This window comes from Octopus bimaculoides, chromosome 17 (assembly GCF_001194135.2).
Source record: "Octopus bimaculoides isolate UCB-OBI-ISO-001 chromosome 17, ASM119413v2, whole genome shotgun sequence".
Classification (NCBI taxonomy): Eukaryota; Metazoa; Mollusca; class Cephalopoda; order Octopoda; family Octopodidae; genus Octopus; species Octopus bimaculoides.
Window position 1 is genome coordinate 30,592,846 of NC_068997.1, and position 16,701 is coordinate 30,609,546.

Here is a 16,701-nt window from a genome sequence, read left to right on the forward strand (position 1 = left end):
TGTTCACTGATGAAAGAAAAGATCAGAAAAGAATGCTATTACAGGGTAAGGGCAATACTCAGGACAGAGCTGAATGCTAGAAATATGACTGAAATGATAAATACCTTAGCTACATCCATCGTGACTTATAGTTTCAATATTATTATCTGGTCAGTTACTGAAATCTGTAATCTTGACAAAAAAATACGAAATTGTTGACAATGCATAGAATGCACCACCCTAAGGCAGATATAGAACAAACGTACCTGCCAAAACTTAGAGTGGCCTTGTACTTTTACAATGGGAATTAACAAAGAAAATGCCACAATTGGCCTAAATATTTACCAGAAAAACTCTGATGACATGATGTTAAAACTTGTCTTAATGCATGAAAACAAGAAAACTTCATATTCAGTAACAAAGCAGGCAAAGAACTATTTAAGTGAATTCCAGATACAACAAGCACCAGAATTAGATGTACTGGAAACAAGCACAGAAACAGCTAAGAATATGAAAACACTCACTGTTTTATATATTTTTACTGAAAAATAGCGAGAAAACTCTCTTAATAGCAAATACCCAAAGAGCTAATAATGCGGTTGTCAACAAAACCCTTACCCATCAGGGGATAGTGTTTTCTGCCTTAAAATCAGAGACAGAAGGGTTTATCATAGCATTCTAAGATCACTGCGCACCTACAAGAAGCTACAAGGCCAACATCTTAAAGAACGGCAGTAGCTCAACATGTCGCATATGTTAATAACAAAATGAAACTGTCGATCACGTTGTTTCCATGTGCCACCTTCTTGCGCCTACAGAGTATCTCAGCAGACATGATAAAGCAGCACAATATATTCACTGGGTAATTTGCAAAGATTTGGACCTAGGGAACAAACTATGATCGAAACCAATATATATAACAGTTACGATGTAGAAAGCCGCAAAATTGAAAATATGTCATGTATGAAAATAAAACATGCCTTGGACCCATTTGGAGAGATGTATCCTACGAGGCCCAAGGAAAAAATATGCCTCTACAGAGGTAAGGTTCCACAGCATAGAGAAAACCCACGAGCACTCTGTACTAACGTTAAAAACCGAAGAAATGGTACTTTTGCCAACCTATCTAGGACGAAGGACATCTCAAATTAAAATTACAGAAGTGCTACCAGAAATTAATGTCACAGGGGTAATAGCTGCCTTTTGTTATAACTGGGAAGACAAAGTGAATATTTTACAGATCACACACTCTACCTCGCAAAAACTAGCTTGGGCAGAGCGGGGCGATGTTAGTACAAGCAGCCCCGTGTGACCTAGAGGAAATGCCAGATTGAGTGCTCGTAGGTGAAGACATCGCCTAAGGATACAGGTCAAGGGAAGAAAACCTCGATGTTTTAAATGAGACCAGAAGTGTCACATAAGGGCCATACTACCACAGAGGAACCCCCTCGAAACCAGCACCACAGAAAATGAGGAAGAAAAAAGACAAAAAGAACAATTACTCACCCACGATTCTACAAAAGTACCCAAAACTAAATCCACACAAGCACCCCAAAACACACCCCCACCTGGACTCATACTTGCATCCACATATGCACCAGTAATCAATCCTACGCCTACACATGCACCGACACCGACACCCATACCTACATCATTGCCCAATGGCAAAATTCTTCTTCCTGGCGACATGGAGATAGTCAACCAGGAGGGAGAACCCGAAGTGAGTGTCCGAAAAGGGCATAAAGATGCATTCTGACTACCCAACTCACAACCTCACCCCCAAAAAAACGTCACTTCAACTACACACACAGGAATTTTAAAAAACCCGCTCACCAACCCCCAAAACTAATGTAAAAGACAAAAAATAACGGTAGAATACAACCCTAACAATAAATACATACCATAAACTCATTACATATACGACAAAGAACATATACGACCCAGAACATAAGGACTTAACAATGAGATTCACTAAAACATCTGAAACTTTGTTTAGACAACTAAAAGACAGGCATCCAATCAATGTCCGATGGATAATAACGGTGCCAAAACAACTAAAGACACACTTAAAAAAAGTTGCCCACAATTTGTTCTCTTCTCTTCTCCGATGCGGATTACAAATTAGTGATGTGTAGGATGAACATAGATGAAGCATATAGACAGGGATCCAGCTACTGGAAGCTAAACAAGTCTATTTTGGCTTGCGAGGCATACCATAGTCGGATTAAAGAGTTAGTGATGAGGGCATTAACCGACACCGCATTAAATAACAGGTGGTGGTTTCCTTTTGAAAGAGTCATCCAATTTGAGTCAATCAGATTTAGCCAGCAGCTAAGTTTAGATAGGGCTAGAGTAGGAAGGAATTTAGTTAAGGCCTTAGAAGAGGCGTTGAGTTTGGGCTCTACTTCTCAAATTTTGGCTGCGAGAATGGCTTTAGACCGTCACCACAACGCCAAACATGAGGGATGCAGAGTTCGTGCATTGCGCCATGAAGGAATTAATATTATCAGTTGGGCACGCTCGGTAGAAACCCAGCGTGGCAATGATGCTACGATTAGGTCTTTGGTCGAGGAACATAGGCATTCGATCAAAGAGCAAAATGAAATGTGTGAGGTTTTTTACAAGCACTTTACCAAGTTGTTCAAGAGGGGCAGTTCACTGGACGATGCTGAGGCCCTTCAGGACTTTCTGGCTGGTGTACCGAGTCTCTTGGCACGAAAGGTTGAGAGCTGTAAAAGACCGATCACGGCTGCGGAGGTTGTCGAGGTGATCTCCGAGTGCCCCAAGGACAAATCGCCAGAACTTGATGGTCTGCCCTATGAGTTTTATAAAAGCATACCAGACTTGTTCGGGCACCTACAAGCAAACGTCTATGCTAACTGGCCGCAGAATGGGTGAGTTCCCAAAGATACAATTCGGGGTGGGGGCGACGCTGATCAGAAAGGATCCGAGCAAGAAGGATATTGCAAATAACTTTAGGCCCATAACTCTGCTAAACACAGAGTTAAAGATTTTGGCCAAGGTGCTAGTAAAAAGGTTGGCGCGGGACGTGGAAGGTCTTGTTGAGGAAACGCAAACTTGCGCTATCCCAGGTAGGTCAATACATGACAAACTCCACTTCATACACTACTCCTTAGAGAGGATGGGTGAAATCTCTAGCAAAGGTAGGGCACTGGTGCATTTAGACCCATCTAAAGTATTTGATAGGGTCAACCATTGGTACCTGGTGGCGATTCTCGAGGCGGCTGGGTGAGGCCCATCTTTCCAGAGCTGGATCGCTGCTTTGTGCAGCAATATCGAGTCTGTCGTTCAGGTGAACGTTTCTTCTTGAAACTGTTCAATATTGAGCGCTCAGTTCGCCAGGGATGTCCCCTGTCTCCACCTCTGTATGTAATGTGAAGGGTGGAGGCGGTAGGCGGCATTTTGCATGATCTATGGGGTGGAACAGCTACCGCATATGCAGATGACATCACTATCATCGTGTCCAATGAAAGGCAGCTACCAAGTAAAGAAAACGCCATCAAAGGATACGAATCAGTAATTAGTCAAGACAAGTCAGTCGGCTTACAACTCAGTACCTGGAGGGACAAGTTGATGCTGCCCAATAACGTCGTGAGATGTTGGACAGAGGGTCCAGTTAAGATGCTAGGGGTCTGGTTCGGTCCAGACTTCCAGATAGAGAAGTACCGGAGCGAGGTTACAGGCAAGGGTACTGCCCTAACCCGGACCTGGTTTGGAAGGACATTATCTATGCTAGGAAGTGCGGAGGTGGCACAGGTGTTTATAGCATCTGTTATCACCTACTGCCTGACTGTTTTGCTTTACCCTGGTTTGTGACTGAACAAGCTGAAATGACTCCTATTCTACTTTTTATGAAAGGGAAGAAAACCACTTGTAAGGTGCTCTGTCTGCTGCCAAAATTCTTTAAAGGGTGGGCTAGGGACGTCATGGCTGAGGATGCACAAGTTCATGCTAAGGCTCAGGCACCTCTGGCATTGATCTTGGGGTTCTATGATAAACTCTTCTGTTTCTGATTTTAAGCCAGAAGCCATTGATGAGTAAGGGCTTTGTCAACTCTCTTTGGGTATTTGCCATTGAGAGGCTTTTCTTGCCATTTATCAGTAAGAATATCTAAGGCAGCAGTTTTAGCATGGGTTTTCATATGCTTAGCTTTTTCCGTGCTTGGTTCTAGTACATCTAATTCTGGAGTTTGTTGTATTTGGAATTCACATATATATTCCTTTACCTGTTTTGTTAATGAGTATGATGCTTTCTTGTTTTCATATTTTGAGACAAGTTTTAAGATCCAGTCCCCAGAGTTTTTCAAGTATGTGTCTAAGCCAATTGTGGCAATCTTCATTATTAATTTCAGTTGTAAATGTCTACAGCCTCCCCCTTTTCTCGGCAGATAAAGTCCTTCTATATCTGCCTTAGGGTGGTGCATTTTTGTATCTTTCAAGATTACAGATTTCAGTAATTGACTGTTTAATGATATTGAAACTCTAAGTCATGTCTGGTATGGCTAAAGTATGGATTGCTTTGATCCTGTCTCTTGTATTAAGCTCTCCCTTGAATATTACTCTTACCCTGTGATAACATTCTCTCCTGATCCTTTCCCTCATCACTTAATGTTTGATTCTGCCCCCTTCAAATACCCTTAGATATTTGTAGCTCTCCACTGGTTCTAACTCCTTTATGGCATTCTGCTGGACAAGGTTAACGTTATATGTTTCTGTCATTTTGCCTTTGATAAAGGTAGCTTTTGCACATTTATCAAGGCCAAATTGCATCCTGATGTCATCACTGAATTGTTTAACAATCGCTAGTAGGTCTTTGAGTTGTTGGTCATTTTTTGCAAAGAGCTTTAAATCATCCATGTAAATGAGATGATTTATATTTTTATGAAATATTTTATAACCGTACTGTACATCATTGAGCAATTTTGAGAGAGGTATTAAGGCTAGACAAAAGATAAGTGGTGATAGAGAGTCACCATGGAAAATGCCACATGAAATTCTTACATCTCCAGCATTTACAGATTCATTGTCACTGTTCAAAGTCAGTGTGGTTCTCCATGATCTCATACTTACGGATAAAAAGTTTCGCAGAGTAGGAGCTATTTTATACATTTCCAGACATTTCTTAATCCAGCTATGTGGTAGACTATCAAAAGCATGTTTATAGTCTATCTAGGCTATCGATGAGTTTTTGTGTCATTTATGACAATCTTCCAAGATCTTCTTATTGATGAGTAGCTAATATTTACAACCACAGGATCCACGTTTACATCTTTTTTGCTCATTAGGGAAAATGGTACTTTCTATTAAAAAACTATAGGTATATTCAGTCAGGACAGATGTTAGCGTCTTAAAAATTGTTGTTAAGCAGGTTATGAGTCTATAATTTTTTGGTTCATTTGTTTCTTCATTTTTTGGAAGAATATTAACTAGCCAAGAGGGAATCATACAAGGTTGTTGCAAAACATTCTTGTAAAGTTTTGTTAGCAGTTCATGGCTCTTTGGGAGGGCATTCAACCAGAAGTTAGGAATGTTATCCTTTCCTGGAGACTTCCATTTGCTTGACCTCCTGAGAGCAGATCTTATATCTTCTACATTGACACCCTCCCACTTTTGCTCTTCTAAGGAGTCTAAGTCTATAGATAAATTCTATCAATCCAAGGGGCCTTTTCATTGTGTGCTTTTTTTTCTGCCCAAGTTTTATTCTAAAATTCCAGCACTTCTTCTTTTGATGGGACAGACTTTACTGTAACTGGTATTTTCCCTATCTTCCTGTAAAAACTTTAGGGGTTATTTTTGAACATGTTGTTGTCCTTGAAGAATCTAACGTGCTTTTCATACCTTGCTATGTGGGCAGCTTTAGCACATACCTTTTTTTTATGTTTTCTATGGTGGTATCAATGTCAAATATGGTTTTCATATTATATATTTTTTTACAATTTTCAGGTTTTTGTAGGTTTGATAGTCTTGTCAAACTTAAGATTTTAAAAATATTCTTTGTAGCTGAATTTGGTGTTGAATACGCTCTTGCCAAGAAGACTTTTTGTGTGAATGTTGTTGTTTTCTAAGCTTTTCAGCACATAGAATCGTTGAGATTTTAGTGGATGCATAGTACAGGTGGTTGAGATCTGTAATATCAACATCATTAATTGAAATTACATCCTTAAGTGCAGGGTGGATTTTACCAATTATTTTCAGGTTTTGTTTAGAATTGCAAATTTTTGAGAGAGTGTCGCGTTCATTCATATGGTTTCTTTAATTTTCAGCCATTTAATCATGATTTGATTTAAATCATCTAGTTCTTTTGGGTCAATATTTGTGTGACTTGCTTCATCTATTTGATTTTCATCTGCCTTAGTTTTTATGGTTGGTTCAGAAAGTATTTCATTTTGCCTATCAGTTACATTAACTCTTTCAATCATTGCTGTATTTTCATCAGCCTTGGGCTGGTTTACAATTATTTCCTCTGTAGTATCTTCTTTAGCTGCAGCTTCGTTCTTTTTATCCCTAACTGCTTGTTTAATTTGGTCAATCTCTACTTCACTCAGTAATTTCTTTTTCATAATGTTTCTTTTGACGTTGGCAAGTTTGTTACTGTCTATGTAGGATCTTACTTCAATGTGTTTCTGTCACCAGTTTAAGTAGGTTTGTACAGTATTAGATGTATTTGTGGGGAAATATATGGCATGGTAGAAGGCTCTAAGAACTTCTTTATTATCTCCCCTTAACCATTTTCATTCATTTTCTTTTGGTTATTTGATGACAAGCATGGATGGCCATCTTTTGGAATATTTCGGTTGTGAGGTAGTTCCAGCTCCTGTGTTTCGGAAAGATTTGAACTAGTAGCTGCTTTTTCATATCGAATCTGGTTCATCGTTCGAGTACGTGGACCTTGGTATTCTGGTCTACGACCAATTCGGTTTGTAGTTTGCTTTGTTATCAGTGAGGCATAACGAGCTTGAACATTGTCATTAAGGGATGGATCTGTCTGTTTAGGGTTGATTATTTTGAGACAGCACTATCTCTGAGTTCTTTGCATGTACACATTGCTCATTACGTAGCTACTTAAGGCTAACAGATCTGTATTCATCTGTATTTTTTTTTCTTATTGATTTATCTCCAGGCATAGTTTTTTTGTGGTATTTTTAAACTTATGAATTGTTCATTCTGTGTTACTTCGAAAAAAAAAAAAAGTTTTTTTTTCTTTTGCTTTTGCTTCGTTTGTGACGTGTTTTCATATGCGTCAATGTGTGTCCTGTAAATTTCACTTAGTTGTGTAAACATTTAGATGCAAGTGTAGTCCTATGGGTATCAAAATGTATATACAATTGTGTAGACATTCGAGTGTATGCCTAATTACTCAATTTATGTACTTACTGTTTTGTTCCATTTATGTTTTATAATTTGTAAACTTTCTGGTATTTTTTTCATGTGTGTTTTGCACATGTTTCACTGAGACATCGTGCATAGGAGAAACTGTGTTTTGCATAGCAGTAAAATTTTGTTTATGTGATTATTTTCGTTAAAAGACTGCTTCCTTCAAGTTTTCCACAGGTTCCTTTATCTAATTTCATCGATGTTATTAGATTAGATTTGTTTTTGAATGGGAGCCCGGTGTAGTACATCCATGTTGTTATTCAGCACGGGGCTATTATTATTATTTTCATATCCACACAACAGATCAGACTGTTGGAAATGAAAAATCCTAACATTGGACTACAAGTAACCTTAGATATCAAGAACCCTCCTGGTATCCTAGTTGCCCCTGATAACACTGTTTTCTGCAGCTGTACTAAACTGGGTTTTATGCCTATTTCCTCTATACATCTGTTCAAATCTTTAGAAATAGTTCCCACTGAACCTATAACTACTGGGATACATTTTACCTGTGCTTTCCATAGTCTCTAAAATTCAGTAGCTAGGTCCTGGTACTTTGTTTTTTTTTTCTATACCTCTCATATTGATTTTTTTCATCATTTGGGACTGTAATGTCAATTATCTGGCATTTTTTATTCACTTTATCTACTACTACTACTACTACTACTACTACATCAGTTCTAGCTTCTATTACTCTGTCAGTCTGAATGTTACAGTTCCACAACATCTTATATTTCATACTTTCTAGTACTTTACTAGGCTCATGTTCATACCATTTATCAGTATGTTCAAATTCTAGCTTTCTATTTAACCCCCATGGATTACTCTCCCTAGGTTGTCATGTCTTTTCTTGTATTTTTTCATTGCCATTATGCAACATTCACTAACTATATGAGTAATGCTTTCCTATTTTGATTTGCATAACCTATATTAAGAATCTACTTGGTTTTTTGTCTAATTTTATCCAACTAGTTCTTAATGCTTGAGATTATGCTGCTACTAACAAGTTTTCTGCCTGCCTTTTCAGCATTCCTTTCTGCAATCATAACCATGTCTCACTACTACTATTTGCTGCAACTATCTTTGGGAATCTACCATGCAATGCCTTCTCATGCCAGTCAGATAATTTCTGTTCTTCTTTCTGGTTTTTAACTTTGTTTGGGTTTTTGGTTTCCTTACATTTTGCTGTGACACTACCATATTTCAATAACAACAACAACAGCAATAATAATAATAATAATAATAATAATAATAATAATAATAATAAATAATGATCCAGACTAATCGACTAAACATAAACAGAGAAGACAATACTTGTAAACTAATAGATGCACATATTCTCACTGGTAAAAATATATCTCTAAAGGAATTTGACAAATTTTAGTAAATATAATGACCTAGAAATTGAAATACAAAAGATGTGGCATCTTAAAGGGAGAACTGTTCCTGTTATTGTGGGTACCACAGGTATGATAAGAATGGGATGTCAGAAACATCGATATAATGTCCCAGGAGAACCATGTCTCAGAAATCCAAATGATTGTGCTGACAAGTACTACCCACATCCTGAGAAAAACCCAATCAATTTAAATGCATGTGCTGTATTACATGAAAATTATTTCACTACTGCTACTGTCGCTTCCTCCCCTCAAGCTTTCAGTCCTACTGTAACATCTCTTTTATTTTGCTCACCCTAGGTTGCTGGGTGTTTCTCAGCGAGTGATTCTAACGAACATGCAGGTTAAAAGTAAATAATAATAATAATAATAATAATAATTATTATTATTATTATTATTATTATTATTATTATCATTATTATTAATTTGACTCAGATTTGTTTTTATTCCTGGGTAGATTTATGTGCATAACATGTTAGTACCTGTAACCTTAGGTGTCCACAATCTTTCATCTGTCTTTCAAGTGTTTAAAACCCTTATCTTTCCTTTCTCTAAGAGGCAAATTTTCTTTAAAAGCTCTACAGGGTATTCTATTCAAATCTCTGTTAATCATTTGTCTACATCTTTACTCACAGTTCCTAATTCACCAATTATTACAGCTACAATCTTTACAGTTTTGAAACACCAAATTCTTGCAATTTCATATTCGAAGGAATTGTATTTTTTTAAATCTTTCATAAAATGTCTTTACACTCTTGGAATGAAACTGTCATGATGGATAAATTAATAAGCAGCTCTGCTTTTCTCAATCTCTTATTGTTATGTCTGGTTTATTATTTTCTAGCTTTTTGTTGATTTAAATAGGAAAATCTCTGAAACATTGCATTTCTCAGACTCTAGCACTCTTTCGACCCAATGATCATACCACTTCCCGCTTCAAATCCCTACCTTTCACAAAGCTTCCAGTGTAAAACATTCCCAACTTGGTCATGCTTCTATTTCTTATATTTTCTCTGGTTCAACTTGGAACTTTCTACGACATGTGAGCTTTTGTTTTATTCCAAATTCCACAAACTCTATGTTTTTCTGACACCTTCTCATGCACAAGTTGTTTGTTTTTAACACTTGATCTTGAGCTGCTGTAATAAAGTTTTGTTTCTTTTTTTAATTGATCCCTTTTCCACCAAGTCCAGGATTTTGTTCCCCAAACATCCTCGGTGGTTTCCCAGAACTGATCATGCAAAGGTTTCTCTTCAATCCATTTAATATGCTCTCTCTGAATTTCATTCTCACCTTTTCCCATATTCCACACTTGTTTACCTCTTCTTTATTCATTGCCTTCAGTAATTTCATTGCTGTTCTATAAATATTTCAGTAGGCTTTTTCATTCCATATGTACTTCAAGTACAACTGATTAATATCAGTTTTTGGATGGTGGGCTCCATACATTATTAACAGCTTCCCGTTACTGTCATTTCACAATCTTCCTGTTTATTTTTTATTCTTCTCTGGCTGTCTTCAATCTCTAATAATGTAATCTAGTCATTCATACAAATTGCCCTTGCCTGTTCTCTCAATCTCTGGGAGGAAGCTTCAAAGACCCCCTTTTCATCCCATATTCTCTTCATTCCTTTCAGGAAACTTCTTGCGTTTCAGGCTCGCTTGGTTCACATTTCAGCCAACATTAAATTACAATCTTGTTGACGTCTTTAACCCATTTATTTTTTCCCTTTCGTTTTCTTGACTTTGATTCTGGATTATTATTTGCTGGAATATTACTGGTGCTACTTTTATTCCAAAAGGTTATCATGTGTATTTGTACAATCCTCTGTGTGCATTTTTTGTCAAATACTTCGAGCATTTTTCATTTACTTTTATCTGTAAATAGGCTTCAAACTGATCTAATTTATAAAAAAAAAATTCCACTATTTAACATTGAAAAAATTTCCTCTGCAGTCGGGAGTGGATGGTGTCATGATTTTAAGCAGTCGTTCAATCCTGTAGAGAAATAAGCACACAGCCTAATCTTTTTTTTTTAATACATACCATGGGTGATGCCCACTTTCACTAATCCACCCTTTTGATGACTCCACTCTTTCTGAGTCTGTCTAACTCTTCATTTACAGTTTCAGTTGCCTCGAATGGTGCTTTTCTTCTTGCTTTAAATACAGGTATAGCATTTTCACTTACTTGGAAATAGACTTCCAACTTTCTACATAGACCTAAATCCTCTGATAACATTTGCAGGAACATCTTTTTCAATTTTTTCTTCAGTTCTTCTGAAGACTTGTTTTTAATGGAACAACCATTTATGCTATTGTAGTAAAGATTCATGGGGAAAGGCCATAAATCAAATAGTTCCAACCGATCTGTGCCAAAAGACTGATTGTATTATATCCAACAAATAATTTTACTTCGCGTGTCTCTCTTCGAAATGTGACGTCAATACATGCTTTGCCCATGGAATGTAATTTATGCCTATTAAACCATGTGCTATTTTTGCTGCTTTATGTAATCTCAATTTACCAATTTTTTTCCAAGTATCCGCATTTATAATCAAGACATCACTACCTGTGTCTAACTTATTTTTATGTGCATGAATTTTTTTGTTTTTCTGTTGCAATCCAAGAAGTTCTCTTCATAAAAACAAACTTAATCCAATAACATCAGTGTAATGGAAGGAAAACTTCGCAATACAGCTGTGGGAAAAAGTTCCGTTAAAGCAAGAAATAAATGACTCTACAAGAAATAAACGGAGAGTGTACGAATGAAAAGTTGATACCAGATGACATTGAAATTCAAAGATTTTGGAGTGACATCTGGAGCAAAGACAAAGAGCACAAAAAGGATGCTGAATGGCTGCAAAAACTGAAACAAACAGTAGTCTGTCCAAAACATGCAGAACTAGTCATTTTAGTAAGGGAAGTGAAAGAAATCAGCAAAACCATGGGCAACTGGAAGGCCCTGGAAACAGATGGAGTTTAAGGCTACTGGATCAAAAAATTTAATGCTTGTCATGCACGAATAGCTGCACATCTCAACACCTTGTTAAATGCTGACCTTGGTTGACAATGGGTAGGAAAGTGCTGTGCTTCAAAAACATTGAAAAAGGCAATACAGTAGATACTTACAGGCCTACTTGCCACTTATGTGGAAATTATTGACTGGAATAGTCGCAGATTCAATGTATGGACATCTGAAAAAAATGGAGTCCTGTCACATGAGCAGAAGGGGTGCAAGCGTAAGTGCAGAGGTACTAAGGATCAATTTCCGGTAGACAAAATTGTACTTAAAGACTGCAAGAAGAGGAAATCTAATTTAACTATGGCATGGATCAATTATCAATTTGTTATTCATAGATGACCTCAAACTTTATGGTAAAGATGAAGCCCAAGTCAGTTCCCTCATTGATATTTTCAGTGTATACTTTCAGTGCTGATATCAGAATGGAGTTCGGATTGAAAAAGTGTGTTGTGTTAGTCTTGAAGACATGAAAAATCAAATGTATGCGCAGGATAGCGATACTGTCAGTGAAGGTTATGAAGCAGATAGAAGAGTATTTGGAGATATTGGAAATGGATAAATTGATGAAGCAAGAAATGACAGGAAAATTTAAGATGGGAAACTTGCGCAGACTGAGACTGATCCTTAAGTCGAAATTAAATGGATGGAATAAGATTGAAGCTGTCAACATCTGGGTGGTTTCATTCCTTAGATATGAAGCAGGGATAATCGCATGGGCAGTAGACGAACTAAACAGCTTAGACAGAAAGACAAGGAAGTTGCTGACTAGATATGGGACACTCCACCATAAAAGTGACACAAACTGTATGTACCAAGAAAACGGGAGAAAGAGGATTATTTGGATGCAAACAGAATTAGAGCAGAAGAAAATAACATAGCATGGTATGTAAAAAAATACCACTGAACCACTATTATCAGAAGTAAGAAGGCTAAGCTTATGTAGGGTCGAAGATTGTAAAGCACTGTACAATGACTTGAGAATGAATGAAACTGAAAATAGGTGAATAAAGAAAAGAATGCATGGACAGATTCATAAGGATGTTGAAGATAAGATAGACAGAGAAAAAAAGATAGCTATGGATGACTAAAAGTAATTTAAACCTGAAACGGAGGCTGTGCTGCCCAAGAGCAATCATTAAGAATCAATTACATCAAATAGAGAATAGACAACACATCAGAAAGTGGTAAGTGCGGAAGTTGTGGACAAAATGGTGAAACCGTATGGCATATTACCAGTCAGTGGACGCCACTAGCCCAGAAAGAATATAAGAGGTGTCATAACAATATTGCAAGGATTGTTCATTGGACACTTTGCAACAAGTATGGACTTGACAGCAAAAAAAGTGGTACGAACATAAACACAAAGGCATCATCGAAAATGATAATGCAAAGATCCTATGGGATTTTATGATTCAGTGCAACCATCATATAGAGAATAGGAAACCAGACATAGTGTTAATTGAGAATGAAAACAAACTATGCTGGATCATAGATATAGCATGCCCAGCTGATAACAAGGTATGCGATAATGTAAAAAGAAAAGTCGATAGATATGAGGTTAACTTGGGAGGTTAAGCAGTTGTGGTCGCTGAAAAAAATTGGCAGTAGTATCAGTAATTGTCAGAGCCCTGGGAACAGTGAGTAAAAATCTTGAGAAGTACATGGAACAAATAGGAGCACTTGCAGAAAACAACCCTGCTTGGATTCGCTTGAAAACTCTGGCTGGTGATTGAAAAATAAGGAGTGTTACCTTAGTTCACTGGTAGTGAACAGCTGATACCATAGTACATCTCCAGCATTAGAAGCTGTGCAAAGGCAATAATAATAATTATAATAATAATAATAATAATAATAATAATAATAATAATAATTATTATTATTATTATTATTATTATTATTATCATTATTAAGACGGTGAGCTAGCAGAATCAATAGCATGCCGGGTAAAAAGCTTAGCGGTATATCGTCTGCTGCTGAGTTCAAATTCTGCCCAGGTTGAATTTGCCTTTCATCTTTTCGGGGTCGATAAATTAAGTACCAGTAGTGTACTGAGCTTGATATAACCAGTCCCATCCCACCAAATTTGAGGCCTTGTGCCTCAAATAGAAAGGATTATAATTACTTATATTTACATTTCAATAAAACTTCATACCTGTAGTTTCTGCAGCTTTGACCAAACGATGCAAAAAAATTTCAATTCCTGGAGTCAGCTGGAGATCTTTTCTTTCTCCAGTCACCGAAATGAGTAAGTCTGGCAATGCCAAATTCCATAAAAGTGCTATCAAATGCATCATCATTCCCATTGGGGTCTTGTGATCCACACGGACAAACTGTATGTGAGATGAAAACATTAGATTTATATAACCTGCTGTTTGATACAATGGAAAAGATAGTCAAATAGTAACAATTTGGAAATTGAATTTCATTGTGATAGCATATTGCCTGTATTCATATTAACGAGAATTGGGGTATTGAAAACTTGTGAAGTTGTGGGTTGTCCTGGTACAGATAAGATTAGGAAAATTTGCACAACAATTTATTGATGTTATTGTAACAAATTTCACCCTTATACAAAGAGCTTAGCCATGAATATAAATTTAGAATTAGTCATTTCTTTAAACAATTATTTACTACTAAACATTATGTTACCTTTATCCTATTTTGTGACACTTGTTTCCATCATTATACACACACACACACACACACACACATAAACTTATTGCTGACAAAGGTTGCGTGATGTTCAATTATAAATAATTAAAAATATGCATTAAGTACAGGATATTATCAACGAGGGAAAAATACGTAAACATACAGAGATAAGTACAGGACAAAACACCAAAGGAAGTTTCACTCTTCTTCAGTTGTCGACTGTTTATAACTACCTGTTTCAAGCTTTCAACAAGACAGGAAAACTTCATAATACAGCAGCATCCAGACATTTTTAAAATATAAAATTTATGGAGAGTTGTGGCTTCAAATGAACAAACGATACCGGAGTGGACGTAAACAATCAGAGAGTGTTTACATATTTTTCCCTCGCTGGTAATAATCCTGTGCTTAATGCGTATTTTTTGTACTTTTCCTGTACTTATCTGTCGTGTGTTTACGTATTTTTCACTCACTGGTGATGTCCTGTACTTAATGTGTATTTTTAATTATTTTTGATTATTTATAAACGAATGCAATAAGTTTTTATATTCATACATAATTTCTGTGACACCACACTCTGTTCTCTGCCTATTTTCTTTCTTTCTCCGTATCCGTCTATAATCCTCTATATTTTTTCTTCCCTCCTTTGCTGTCCCCGTCTATCTTTCTTTGCTTCTCTTTTCTCCTCACTCCCTTTGTTTCTTTCCCTCTCCTATTTTTGTCCCCCTACCACCTCTGCCTGTTGGTCATATGCAACTACAAGCCATTTTCCTCATCATTCTGTCTTTTTTGGATGAGACGTCTAGCCAGCTGGACGTTAGTTTCTCTCGCAGCACGATATTTTTTCTTTTCTATTTTCTTTCTTCTACTATCTTTTCTCTTCTTTTTATTTTATATCCTTTCAAAATTTCTCCCAGGCGTTACCTACTACAATTTGTCTTGGCCTAACAGCTCTTAATATAATTCTTTGTCAATTGTTTACTCTGTACGTCTACTCTGGTGTCGTTTGTTCAATCGAAGCTTTAACTCTCCATATATATTATATTTTTAAAATTCTGGATGCTCCTGTCTTATCATTGAAAGCTGGAAACAGGCAGCAATAAACAGTCGATAACTGAGGAGTTTAACTTTCTTTGGTATTTTGTCCTGTACTTATCTCTGTGTGTTTATGTATTTTTCACTTGCTTGTGATGTCCTGTACTTATTGTGTTTTTAATTATTTATAACTGAACACCATGCAGCTTTTGTCAGCAGGAAGTTTTTGCATTCATATATTATTTCTGTGATTCCACACTCTTAATGTGTATTTTTAATTATATATATATGGTGGTTGTCTACTCCTTACACAGAATTTGACCACATCCTATACCTACACATTAGCCCTTTCATGGCGTCTGATGTGGCTTTTTAAACCAGACAATGTTTTGAAAAAACACCCACACAGATTGCACCTCTGATTGGAACTACCAATACTTGCAGCTAAGTTCTGTTCATTGTGGATCCTAACATGTCTTTTAAGACCCCCATTGGATTTGTAAGCCTTCTGGCATACACCACATTCAAACGTGTGCACAGACATATAGTCAGAATAGGTGGTTGAAGTTTGTTTTCCATGGGTTTGCAGGTGAGATTTGAGGCCAGCAAAAGACAGGCATGGTCTGTCACAGACTGTGCACATAAAAAGGTCCATGTCATTCACCTTCTCGATCTTTACATTCTTCCTTAAATATCTTTTGAGTCTTGCTTGAGTTATTCTGGCCTCTTCAAACGCTTTCATTCCATTCCACACTTTTGTTCGCCATCCAACTTGATCTGAAGCGAGGGTTTCTATATCTTCTGGAACCATTCCAAGTGACGTCATAGTAGTCCTTATGCCATCCTTAAACCTTTTTTTAGGTTTCTGCCGATAGCGTTTCCCCTCTGCAAGCTCACCATAAAACAGCTGTTTCGGCATGCGTTCATCTGCCATTCGAACACTATGGCCACACCATCTCAATTGGTTCCTCAAAATCATAGCTTTAATTGAGGGGATGCCTGCAGGTGCAAGGATATCTGTGTTTGGAGTAAAAGAATTCCATTGAATTTTTAAAATATGACGAAGGCATTTTTGGTGGAATTGTTCTAACAGTTTAAAATGCCTTTCATAACAAGTCCAAGTTTCACAGGAATACAATAGGGATGTTAAGACAAATGATTTGTAAAGAGCCAGCTTTGTATTGTTATTTATATGTCGCTGGCGCCAGATGCGCGACTCC

The 16,701-nt window shown here is 36.9% G+C and overlaps 1 protein-coding gene across 4 annotated transcripts in view; it reads right to left on the reverse strand.

Moving 5' to 3' along the window:
* LOC106881443 (transient receptor potential cation channel subfamily M member 2-like) overlaps positions 1-16,701 on the reverse strand; it is a 405,111-nt gene that overhangs the window by 223,813 nt on the left and 164,597 nt on the right. For all 4 annotated transcript variants that reach the window (XM_052974060.1, XM_052974058.1, XM_052974059.1 and 1 more), the window contains one exon: positions 13,947-14,124. In XM_052974060.1, the coding sequence (XP_052830020.1) occupies positions 13,947-14,124 (178 nt within the window). The remainder of the gene's footprint in view (positions 1-13,946; positions 14,125-16,701) is intronic.